We start from the raw sequence: 12963 nt of genomic DNA on the forward strand, positions 1-12963 counted from the left end.
ATAAAAAGGAGAAAATAAATGCATTGTAAAATATAGCAGTCCAGGTCCCTGAATGAGAGATGCAGCAGCTGGGATTTGACGGTTAAAGTGTTTCTGCTTCTGTGTTGTTTCTGTTGTACCTTCAGGGCAAAGCCTGACCGAGAATTCCCTAAGAGAGAAAGAAAATAAAGATCTAACATTTAGAAAAAAAACATTTCAACACTGGCCAAATTACATCATATTAATAAAGTTTTATTCGCTATCATAAACAACATAGCTAATTATTTGGGGGAAATGACTTAATATGCAGTAGTTTTCAGTCTCGGTTAGTATTTCTTCTTGGAACTTAAAAAGTTAGTTCTTTTGTGGCCTGATTCAAAGCCCATACAAGTCCAATGGAATCTTTCGGCTTTGGATCAGCCCTCTAGGAAAAGTGTAGATGGTATTTCACAGCCTGAAAACCACACAAATGCTTGTGCGATGAAGGTCAAATCTGAAAGAGTGTCTTTACCCCAATTTGCCTACCCCTTCAGTGTGATGAGAGCCAAATGCATTATTAAGTCATAAGCAAGCTTTTGGATGCATCTGTAGTAGGAATATTGGGGCCTATCCATTCTCCACCAGTGGTAGCAATGGTGGAAGCTGAAGTGTTTCAGGACTCAGCTGGTTTACGCCATGTCATCTGACTTGACTCAAGAGCAATTAATATATGAGGTCTAGTAAAACCATTCCAAAAGTAAGCGTAGTCCAGTTCACTTGTTTAGTTATCACCTCCTCTGTGGAGACATTTAACGAAAAGTTTAAACACCACAGTGGTAAAAAACAACTGAGACCTGTTTACACTATGGCCTCTACCACTGTTACACCTGGAACTGCACCACTAGAGAATAGTAGGTTCTAATTATGCCAGTGTCGGCAAGACAACAGGGGCAGCTGGCTATCTTGGCTTTACTGTACTGAACTCTGCCGCTCATCAAAGCTTCCAGTTAGAAATTAATAGGATATGTATTTTGTTCTCTCTGAAATTCATTTAAACAGAGGTCACAGAGGCGATGACTATATAACAACGTGAACCATACTACATTTAGTCTTGGAATTGATTTAAGGGTTTGCAGTAGACCAAAGACCCATTCCAGTTGTTTAAACTACATTAGTATTTCTTTTTTAACATGCTCTTAGGACAAAGTAGAAGCATTGCCAGGCTTATTATAAACCAATTATTATTACCAGGGAGGACAACACCTAACTTTTGTTAGTTGTCCTAAGCGCAAAAAAAAGATTAATTATTTCTCCTTTTGTATCAAATAACACTGAAAATAAGTTTATTTTACAGCTAAACTAACTGGGAAATCTGGCAGGCAAGTTATAAACTGTCTTGAATATAAAGACGTCAGAATAATTACTTAAAAAATCTCTGAAGACATTAAATTCAGAAAAAAAATCAGGATCAAATAAATAGCGTTTACAAGTCATTTTATTTATCACAGATCATTTCTGAGTAGTAGAAAGGTAGGTGAAGATAAGAATGGAAAAGAACAAAAACCAATGGCAAGTTTATACCTGTTAAAAAATTTCTATGCATATTCTAATAAAGATTAAATCTCCCGTTTCAGCAAGCACATGCTTAAATTCACACCTATTCAGCACAGTATTTAAACCCATTGCCATTCAATGACACTTAAGCACATGCTGAAGTGTTTTTGATGCATTGGGGCTTTAAAAAAGCTAGAACATCAGCATTTAGTGCACTCACAAAAATGATTACCATGTGATTTAATGTATTGTACACCTCTAAACCTGAAGAGAAAGGTTATTCTCATTTAAACTTTCATTTTCAGGCTAAAACCTGTTTCAGAGAGAACTCTAGCAAATGTAGACTGTACCATATAGAACACTGTATAAAATTAATAAGGAAACAAAAAAAATCTTTTTAGCTACTTTTGATATTTTAAAAACATGTTGGCAAGTTGAAAATATTCATAAAAGATGCAGTGGTTCCATTAATTCATTTAAGAACAAACTGTCAGGAAAATAACCCATAAGAGAACCTACCGCAGGAAGGGCAAAAAATGAGATAGCAAACACAGAAAAACAAGATGCAATGGTCCTTTTCCTATCCACGTCTGAGGTACCTTATCCCCATAACCAATAGTTGTAACAGTCACCTGTAAAGAGAAGTACATATGGCATTACAGAAAATATTAACATAGCCTTCATTCATTTTTTGACATGAATATTCAGTTGATTACAATCCAAAGATGCAAAATTATGCACAAGTCTGTATTTCGCACAAAGCATTTATTTATATTAAGAACTATACATGTTGCCATTAAATTGTAGTGCTGATCAAAAGTTTTTCCACACCACAATAAATGTAAGAAAGTACACTTTTTTAAAAAATTAAAATTTCTGAAAAACCATTTTGTTTTCATTTGAAATTTTTCATTTAAAAAAATATGGATGGAAACTTGATGAGAGTTTAGTCTGTTCTTCAGTTTTTTCTTCTCTCTCTCTCTCTATGCTATTTTTGGTGTGTGTTGCTATTTGTGGAGGTTGTTTTCATTTTTTCATTTTCAAGGCTTTTTGTTTTCTTTTTTGGGGGAAGGGAAAGAAAGGTTGCATTGACATGTTTAATTGATTAGCTTAGTCACCCATTGTAGGATTTTCAAAACTGAAGCTCTTCATTTGTGAAAATTTTGTTTTTGGAAAAAATTCTATAAAAAGATAATGCCAAAGAAAAATTTGAATGCAAAAGCCCAGTCAGCTTGCATTAAATGTGATTGCTGTTATGCATCCATCAGGTTACTCCTGTCTTGTAAAAGGAGTAACATCAAAGACGGGCAAGGACCTTGGGCCAGATTGTCAGAAGTATTTAGTTGCTTAATAATGCAGATAAGTCTCAGTGAGATTTTCAAAAGGACTAAGCAGGTTAGATGCTGTTGTGTTAATTTTGATAGAATAAATGGGTACAGGAGTTAAAGGTTCTAGCATAAGCCTGTAAACTGTCCAACATTACACAGTTAAACAAAGTTCAGAGTAGTATCTGCATAGTTATTACATGTACTGTATAAATCTATAAAAATGCTCAGTATAATTTTCATTCTAGCATAAGTTGCTTGATTATTAAAAGTTCTGAGCACTCTAGCTCCTCTTGCTGAGCATTCACAAATTTTGTTGAAATCAACTATGGGAACCAGGCTTGTTTTAAAACTCATGGTAAAAATACAAATTAGCACATTTTTCAACTGCAGAAAATATTTATATCCACCTCCTGGTTAGTGTGTGAATTACACTTTGTTCACTCAAAATTGATATTGTAATATGATACTAAAAGAGAAGGCAATGTTTGAATAACTGTCTGTTGCTAGTTTTCATAGCATGTTATTGGTAGACCAACAGAGACCTGCTCTGCTGCTAACTTAGGGCCTGAGGATCTGGCCTTATCTCAGGCATAATTACATTGCTTCACAGGAAAGACTGACTTAGTTAGTTCAGTCGATAAGTTCCTAATATCCAATTGGATAAAGCCAGTATTGAGGGCATATGCTAACGGGAAGAACTGATCAATGTCAAAACTTGGACTAAAGCATCTCTCTCTAGCAAGGATGTAAACAGATAAACAATTCTTCCCTTTAGTAAAGAGTGTTTTCACGCACATTTGCAGTCTCAGAGAAAAATCCTCGGTAAGAAATACATCAAAGTAATTTTAATAGGTACAAAATAAGTTAATTGTAGACTTTTCTAGAGTCTCTCTCAGGAACACAAATCAGTCTGCTATCATCATCCTTTGGAGAAACAGTGTGGGACTCAGAGCCAAAATGAAGCTAACTTCATGTAATAATCTTACAATTGAGACAAGGCTGCTAGAGCTGTGGTGGTACAGGCAAGGACAATGAGGTCAGCTCCTATTGCCACTTTTTGTGGCCTATGCCTCTCCCTAGTAGTTCCTCTTATAGTGAAGTCCATGAATAAGGTATTCCCATCAGAGTTATAAGTAGGGTTGCCAACCCCCCCGGATTGGCCGGGAGTCTGCTGCAATCAGCATCTACTCCCAATGGCTATTGAAAGCAATCTGGGAGATATTAGACTGCCAAAAGTCCAGTTGGTGGTGCAGTGGCTCTAAGGCAGACTCCTTAGCCAGGGGGTCTCTGCACACTTCCCCCCACCCTCTCCTGCACCCCAACTTTCTGTCCTAGCCCTGAGCCCCCCTCCAGCACCCAAACTCCCTCCCAGAGGCCTGCACTCCCTTCTGCACCCCTTCCCTCACTCCAATCCCTTGGCCCTAGCCCTAGGTCCTCCTGTATCCCCAAATCCTCATCCCTGGCCCACCCCAGAGCCCGTACCCCCAGCTAGAGCCCCTTACCCCCAGCCTGAGCCCCTCCCACACCCAAACTCCCTCCTAGAGCCTGAACCCCCAACCCCCTGCCTCAGCTCGGAGCCCTCTCTCATGCTCCAAGCCCTCAGCCTAGAGCCAACCCCCTACTCCAGCCCGGGAAAGTGAGTGAGGGTGGGGAGGAGTGAGGGGCGGGGCCTCAGAAGGGGAGGGTTGGAGGCGTGGCCTTGGGGAAGGGGTGGGCAAGGGTTGTTTGGATTTGTTCGATTAGAAAGTTGGCAATCTTGGTAGGCCTTTCACCCTAACTGGGATGATTAGGAATTCTTATGAAAATCAGGGGTTTTATCCCAACTCAGTAGATGTCATGAAGAAAAAAAATCAAACAGACTCAGCAGATCTATAACCCAACATAGCTGATTGTCAGCGATCTGTGTAGCAGTTAAAAAATATCAAATGGTCTAGATGAATTATGTCACTTTCATTAGATGATCACAAGAACTTTTGATCATGAACTGGATCAAAGGCTAGACAGTAAAGCCATGACCATTTTATAAAGTTCTAATTTTAAAATCCCGTAACAAAACAAATACAATATTTTTTTAATGTAGATGTGGAACTGAAGAAGCTTATGGCTTAATTATAAGTACAGAGATTCACACATCCATCTTAAATTTCAAAGCAAATTGTTCTAACTCTCTAATCTGCAGTCAAGCAAATTAGCAAGTAAATAAGCAAAAATCCCTGTTCACACAATGGCTTAATTTCATCAATTTGAATAATAATAAAAAAAGATATTAAAGCAACACTTACAGAGTAAATAATATTTTTCTTTATCTTAATACTAATGTGGGGGTTTAATTCCTCACAGGACTCACAAATTGAGTAGTCATCACCATAGTCAAAAGGTACCTCATTTATCAATGAGTACATGCATATTTGAACTGAAAAATTAGATAGCGAAAGCAAATTACAACTAACAGATGTAGCCCCATTTAAAAAATCTTAGCAAAGAAATTCAGTTTCAGTTCACTCTTTTTCTTCCCAAACTCTCTGGATGCTGTTTCCAATTACTGAAAGAAGGATAAAGGCCAAGGGACTACATTCCATGTCCACCTCTGCCATAGATTTCCTGTGATCTAGGGCAAGTACTTTAATTGCCCTGTGCCTCAGTTTCTCATTCTGCAAAACAACGATCCTTATAGTTAAATACCTCACAGAATGTTTTGAAGCTTGATTCATTGATATTTATACTGCACTTTGAAATCCTACAGTGGAATATCTGCTTTCCATTTCCTAAAACACTGTGTACAATATAAAAGCTTTTCTCAATACTGATGATTACCTACCTTAGAATTAAAAAGTCAAATCCATTTAGCTATATCAAAAGACATTAATGAGGCATTACTGTTGTTTCTGTTAAGTACTTAATGCAGTAAGTAACATATTATGTCAGTTCTCCAGGTCATTATTTACAGGAAGTCGAGGCTTTCTCCTGTGCACTGCAGAAATAATGGAATTTAATACAACAACAACAACAGCCCAGTAAGTATAAATTCAGCCTAAAAGAGCAATTAAAATTCTCACAGGTCTTCAACTCTCTTTACCAGTGCAAGAGCAACAATCTGAGCTTTGTTAGAACAGAATAATGGCTCGTCCCAACATACACAAACGCAGTCTTGCCTGGGTTGTTTTCCCAAAATTCCAACTGCAAAGCACCAAAAAAACCCAAAGCCAAAACTAAACAAGCCCCAAATCAACCCAACACCATCATCTGAGTGCCTACCAACTGCTCTTTTAAGATGTATCAGTGCTTCTGAAACTTTAAACCTTCACAAACCACTTATCAAAACAAATGTGCACAGGTCCCACCTCCCTAAAGACGATAACTGGACAAAACTTTTTCAAACAATTTTTTAATAAAAAAAGTGCATATATAATGACCAAATAGTTTCATGAATTCATGCCGATTTTTATCAAACAGTTCATTTTGGGGGGAGACCCTAAAATATGCCTTGAACCCTCAAAACGTTTCAATATTTTTAAAATGAAATGTTTCACTTTTTCAGTTTGCAATGAATTTTGTTTCAACATTTCTTTTAATTGTATTCATAATTTAAAACAAAAAACTTTAAAAATTAATGTAGAAGGTTCAGCCATCTCAAGGGTGGGCAGAGCATAGCAGCCCTTCTGTCTCTGTCACCCTCTGCCTGCAGCTACTCAGTAGTCTGTTCTTTCTTGCAACTCAGCCCTCCATTTAGGGTGCTTAGAAAATTACTACTCCTGGGGTAACAAAGTCCAAATGAAAACCCGAGATCTTAGTGACTTAGGCAAACCAAAAGCAGATCTAGGCTGAGGTTTTTGGTAAACTGGGAAACATTTTGCCCCTTTTTTTCTTTTAATGTTTTTTAAACTTTTTTTTTAAACAGAGGCTTAATTATTTGGTTTGTCTGTTGGTCCATCTGTCCAACCAATGTTTCTGACATCAGATAAAACAGAGACACGAAATTTTCAAAATAGATTTGTACACGACAGCTAGATGATATTTCAGTCCAATTTCAAATAAAAACACATTAAAATGTTAAGTATAATTTTTATTATTACAATCCAAAATCATCCATTACACTATCCTGCTTTAACTGCCATTATCACCACATCCAATATAGAAAGAAATAAGAAATACCTTCAATGAACTTAACTTGTATTTATAAAACACTCTGAATAAAAAACATTCTGTGCTCTTAAAACATGCCTTTTCTTGCTTTAAGTTTTGAAAATTCAGTCACTAGTTCTTTTAGATCCAGTTTTCCAGATATTTCATGCTCTGTTGACATTATGGCAAGTCCAAGTCTCTCTTGCACCATTGTTGAACGCAGGTATGTTTTTATCAACTTTAACTTTGAGAAGCTATGTTCTCTACTAGCTACAGAAACTGGCAAAGTTAAAAGAATGCATAGAACTATAAAAATGTTTGGAAAACTGTCTGAGAGCTTATTTTCACAAACAAACTTCAGTACTTCTTCAGGAGTGGAATGTTTCTTAAGTCGTCTTGAAAAAGCCTGAAGCTCACTACACAAATCCGTAGCATCAATGTCTTTTGAATTTTCATGAGTCAACGCCGACTCCAATTTTATACAAAATTCTCTTATCTATTTTGCTGTTTTCTTTTTCAAGCTGTGGATATCATATAGAAAGCCAAATACTGACTCTAGCTGCTGCATCTGTTGGAATTTTTCGTCAACCGAGTGAATAGCAGTATCAAGGATGTGAAACAGAAATTCACTTTGAACCTTTGTTTTGGGTTCTGAATGGGTGCGTCTCGTACTTCATACAAAAACTGCTGTTTCTTTTGCCAAAAGCAAACTGGCTCTGGTTCAAATTCTGTCCAAAAATCTATTCAGCAAGCTCGAGAGAATCTACCAGTGTTCTTTCGAACTCTTCATCACTTCTGAATTCCTCCAGAATATTTTTAGTTTGCTGCAGTTTTTGAATAGCAGAATGTATGTTCAAGTTCTTTTTCTGAAGCGGCTTATTAGTGAGGTTAATCTCAAAAAGGATATTATACCACAAAATGAGTGAAGTCACAAATTTGAACTTGGAAAGACCATTTGCAAGAGCTTCTGCATCTGAACATGCCGTATTGCCAGATGATCCAGTAAAGGTAGTATCATCAGAAATTTCAATTAGGGCATTATAAATGTTTCCAAGTTCATAGCGAAGAGGCTTCAAAGCACCAATGTAACTCTCCTATCTTGTCTAAGTGGTTTCACAGTTAGAGAATTCATATGGTAAGTTGGAATCTCCCAATGGCATGTTGAGCCTGAGGAAAACACATAAACATGTTGCACCAGGTCAAAGAAACTGCTTGCCTTCAAAACAGATCTAGCAGCATCATTGACAACCAAATTCAAAGAATGCACACTGCAAGGAACGAAAAAGGCCCTAGGATTGATTTCCATCATTCTCCTTTGCACACCATTGTCTTTACCCTTCACGTCACCCCCATTATCATAGCCTTGTCCACGTAAATTTTCAACAGATAATGACATTGTTTCAAGCTCCTGTAGAATAGTTTCAGTCATCAATGCTCCAGTCGTCTCCTTCAGTGGTACAAAGCCCAAAAAATGTTCCTTTATGAGCACTTCAACATTATCTTCATCTGCAGACTTTTCCATATCCACAAAATGAATGATCATTGGCATTTATTCAACATGACTCACATCTGGTGTACAGTCCAGTATTATTAAAAAGTATTTTACAGAATGGGCAGCTTCCACAACTTTTAATGACATTTGCTAGGATTTGAATCAGTTCATCTGCATATTTTTTTCCTAAGTAATGAACCTGTGTTTCATAATCAGTTATTTTACGTAGATACTCCCTCATGACTGGATCAAACAAAGCTAGTATTCAACAAATTTTTAAAAGTTTCTGTTACTGGAGTGTATAATTTTTCATTTCTACTCATGGCCACGGAATGCTAAATTTTGTCTCACCAAGAACTCTCACTAAAGCAATCAGACACTCTAATATTTGTGTCAATATTCTTCTTTTCCTTGATCACGTGTAAATTTCTTCATCAATAGTTCCAAATGTTCTGCACTTCTTTCATGTGAAGAGAGAATTGAAGATATGTTTTTCCAGTCCTTCGAACCATTTTCAGTAAGTGATGTACCAATTGCTTGATTTCTAAACAATTTGCAGCAAAGCAAAACACAGAGTCCTTCAACACTGAATATTGTAACCAGTTTCGATGAATTTCTTCCCCAATAATAAAAAGATCGATGAGTACTCATGGCACCTCCTCTTGTAATGCTGAGCAGAGAAGTTTCTTTTATTTCCACCCTTCCAGAAGGGAATTCATGAACTTGCTCGTGTCATGTTCCATGATAATTTGCCGCACAGCATCATGAATCTGGGCCATGAAGCTGGGTCCCCATACTGTAACTTGTTTGTAACTGCCTCATCCTTTCTTTCTTCTACTTCATTTACTTCAATTTCTGCATGTGTCTCTGAAGATGAATAAATTTTTCCACTTCCCATATCAGTCTGATGCTGTGAGCTGCCTTCATCTAGAAGGTAAATTTCCAAACTCTTGAGTTTCCAAACTGCTTTTTTGAGGATGTGAGCTACCCTCATCTCGAAGTAATATACCTTCATCTTGATGTTCCCAAACTGCTTCCATGTGGATGTGAAGCTAACCTCCTCTCCAAGTAAAATTCCTTTCATCTGGATGCTGTGAACTGCTTCCATCTTTATTGGATTAAAGAGAAGATATTTCAAGAAGAATCATACTGTTTTGCTTGGTCCTTTTCCTTCTCAGCCTTTTGTTTATGATACTCAGCTCCTAAGGGTTTTCCTTTTTCCTCTTTCTGGCCATGGGGCATTTGAATATTGTTATGTACCAACTGTGCTCCCGACTGCAAGCATTATAGCATTAAGGATGGCGGACACACCAATGGTTGGCCATTTAAAACTACATTGCAGCCATCCTAAACACGTCTTTTCACTGCTTAAAGGTTCAATGATAGTAACATACACTCATTACCTATTAAAAAGTTAGTTACAGCATTTACATAGAAACAAAATGACCTTTTTCGATGTTATAACTTGACACTGGTTGTCTGGAAAGTAATCCCCTTCCTCACAGTTACCCGCTTGAAGTGTAATGTCATCACTTTCATAGTCTATTAAGCGTTAACAGTGTTACTTTTCTTTTATGGACATTATTTATTACATGTGAACCAGTTATAACAAAGAAAAGTTCCTAATTATACAGCCTGATAATAATGATAAGGTTTAATAATGCTTAAAGATACTCACATTTTGGATTTATAATGCTGAAAGACATTATTCTTTATTCTTTGACACCAAGAAACATAATATCCCACAGTATTCGCTCGATTCTTAACTATCTACCTGCGACATGTGTTAAAATGACCGTTTGACATGTATCAACTCACGATATCTCCTCTCTACATGAATTTCTGGCTATGCAACCTTGATGTATATTTGAGTTAGGTATAACTTGCATTGCAGCTCTTGCTGCTGGTGGCGGTGTTTCATTGTAGCGGAGTTATCGCTTATCAAAATTGCGAACTGGGTCATCTTGACCCTATGTCGCAATTTGAAAAAAAAAATCGCTAAACTTTTATTTTTGCAGTAAATAAAAGATTTGACATCATTTCTCAGAAATGCAGAGAAATGAATTATAATTCATAGTCTCTCTATATGCACATGGGAATTGAAATAATGACATCTTCATTTCTCCACCCCTACATAAGACTTCACAACTGCTCTGTACTATGTACCAATGCATTTTGTGTGTATTTGTTGAGTGTTCTTTAAAGACCTTCTGGAAATAGAGATGCAAATCAATTTCTTTTTAAAAACTAACATTTTCCTCTACTCTTGTAGCTCTAACACACACATCTACTTCTCAAGTTCAAACACACACACACACAATGCCCTCCTCACCATCATATTTTCAGGCTGAAATTTTATGTGTCAAGTTTCAGCCCTGAACGAAATTTTATGGTCACGTTATAATGCCCTAAAGAGTGGAATACTAATTTTACAGTTGTAAAATAAGGGTTTATAATGGAAATATTAACACAAGTTACGACAGAGCATTGCAAATGCATTGCCATAATGAAACTAAATTGATCCAAGAGCTTGCATATTAAAATTTCATTACAAATCAGCAGGAGAAGCTAACTGGATGTATTCATTCCCTGCTTCAGCACTTTGATCTGATGCATATCACCACAAGGACTGGTGTTAGGTATAATCTTATTTGCATTAAACACACATCAATAGTCTAGAGTAGGGAACAGGGAGGGGAGCAAAAAGGCTGAGACTGTAACAAGGAATAGGAAGGTTAGTCAGTACTGAGGAGGAAAGTGGTTGTATTCAAGGGTACCTGGACAAAATGGGGACATAAACTAACCAGGGACATAACTCTGTTCAAAAGAGTGTTGATAGTACCAGGCACAGAGCTGGACATTTACACAGTCACAAAAAATAAATATCAAGAATGCATGATCCAGAGAGATATTAAAAATGATAGATGCCATAAAAGTGAGGGAGAAACACAAAAACAAGAGGTTAATAAATAGCCAAGCATTCAAGCAGTAAAGGAGAAATTTCCCCAAATAGAGGTACTTAGCAGCTTTGCCTCTTCTTGGAACTTGAGCAGAATTGTACTAGGCATTGCAAAGTACATGGAATGTAACTAGAGAATTACTTTTCCTCCATGTACAATACCTACCATGAGTAAATTAGGTTACATTGCAGAGAAACAAGATGGGTGAGATCTTTTATAGGACCAACTTCTATGTTGATAAGACAAGCTTTCGAGCTACAAAGAGCTCTTCCTCAGGTCTGGGAAAGGTATAGATGCATTGCAGATGCATTCTTCCTCTAATCTACCTGAAGCACTATGGGACATACAAGATTGCATCACACTGGTACACTCTCCATAGCTCATCTGGAATGAAACCATAGTCTCCTCCTCCTCTGGAGTCTATCGGTTCAAATACTCTCCTGTCTGCTTTCTCCACTGCCTGGCACCTTGCCTAATCACTTACATTTGTGCAAAGTGAATGTTAAATTACACCTTCTTGATTTGTTAATGTTTTACAGCCACTTTACACAGTGTAAACAACAGATTAGGCCCTGTACGCTCTTATTTTACTATACAGTATGAGATCTGCACAAAGTAGGAAAAAGCCTACAGCAGATACTAAAGAGGCAGATAACATTACCTTTTGAAAGTACTGCAGAGTGATGTAATTTTTTCTTTCCTTGCAGTCCATATATTAAATATGTACACTATAGCACCCAATCTATCCCCTAAAAATTCCTGCCTCCACCCCCAAGTACATTCATGTCCATTGCATCCTTTCAGGAAGAAGGATGAGAGTTATGTTCTCCAGACGAGAGTTAAATGTTGTGCACTATTGGACAGTAGAATTCTGAAACATGGTAAGACACTTGGCTTGCTTTCCTGATCATTGCTGTTACATATATATTCCAATGCACTTCTTGAAGCATTTTCTTCTGAAAATCTAAGTCTTTTCCAATCAGTCACCAGTTCAGCCTCATAACACCCCTCTGAGGTGGGTAAGGGATGTGTGTATATATATATATGCATCACTATCTACCACGAGAATGTGTCTATCACTGAGGCAGACTGCAGCAGCTGTTCAAAAGTATACAGAAACACTTCCCAAAGTTTAGGGTGGGAAGTCAAAAAGAATAACATATTCAATTGAAACGGCAGGAGACAGAAGGTATTTGCTTCAAATTAAATTCGGTCAGGATGCTCGAATTAGCATCTCTACTCTCATTAAAAGTATCATGATTTTAGGTCTCTTCCAAAAGACAGCGCCTCAGTGTCTCCTAACATCACACTTGGCATTAATTCAGAGCTGACTCAGGGGAAAGTGTGTCACCTTATCAATTATCTACATCACTTCGTACAAAACCTAGCTGTTCTTTATAGGTCTCCTATCCAAATAGTGACCATGTCTGAAGACTTAGCTTGGGAGATCTGGCAGCACAAAGAGGTATGCTAGAGTCTGAATGCTGGAAATCAGATAAAAGCTTTGGTGCGTGCACAGACAAGCCCAAAGTTATTTTCTCTGCACTGT

At 37.3% G+C, this 12963-nt stretch overlaps 1 protein-coding gene across 1 annotated transcript in view; it reads right to left on the reverse strand.

The window, feature by feature from the left end:
- Window positions 1-12963, reverse strand: part of KCNQ1 (potassium voltage-gated channel subfamily Q member 1) — a 564083-nt gene that overhangs the window by 379193 nt on the left and 171927 nt on the right. Inside the window, 4 exon segments of the mRNA XM_030560570.1 lie at window positions 51-102; window positions 105-148; window positions 2028-2085; window positions 2088-2144. Of these exon segments, the coding sequence (XP_030416430.1) occupies window positions 51-102; window positions 105-148; window positions 2028-2085; window positions 2088-2144 (211 nt within the window).

This window comes from Gopherus evgoodei, chromosome 4 (assembly GCF_007399415.2).
Source record: "Gopherus evgoodei ecotype Sinaloan lineage chromosome 4, rGopEvg1_v1.p, whole genome shotgun sequence".
In the NCBI taxonomy this organism is placed as follows: domain Eukaryota; kingdom Metazoa; phylum Chordata; order Testudines; family Testudinidae; genus Gopherus; species Gopherus evgoodei.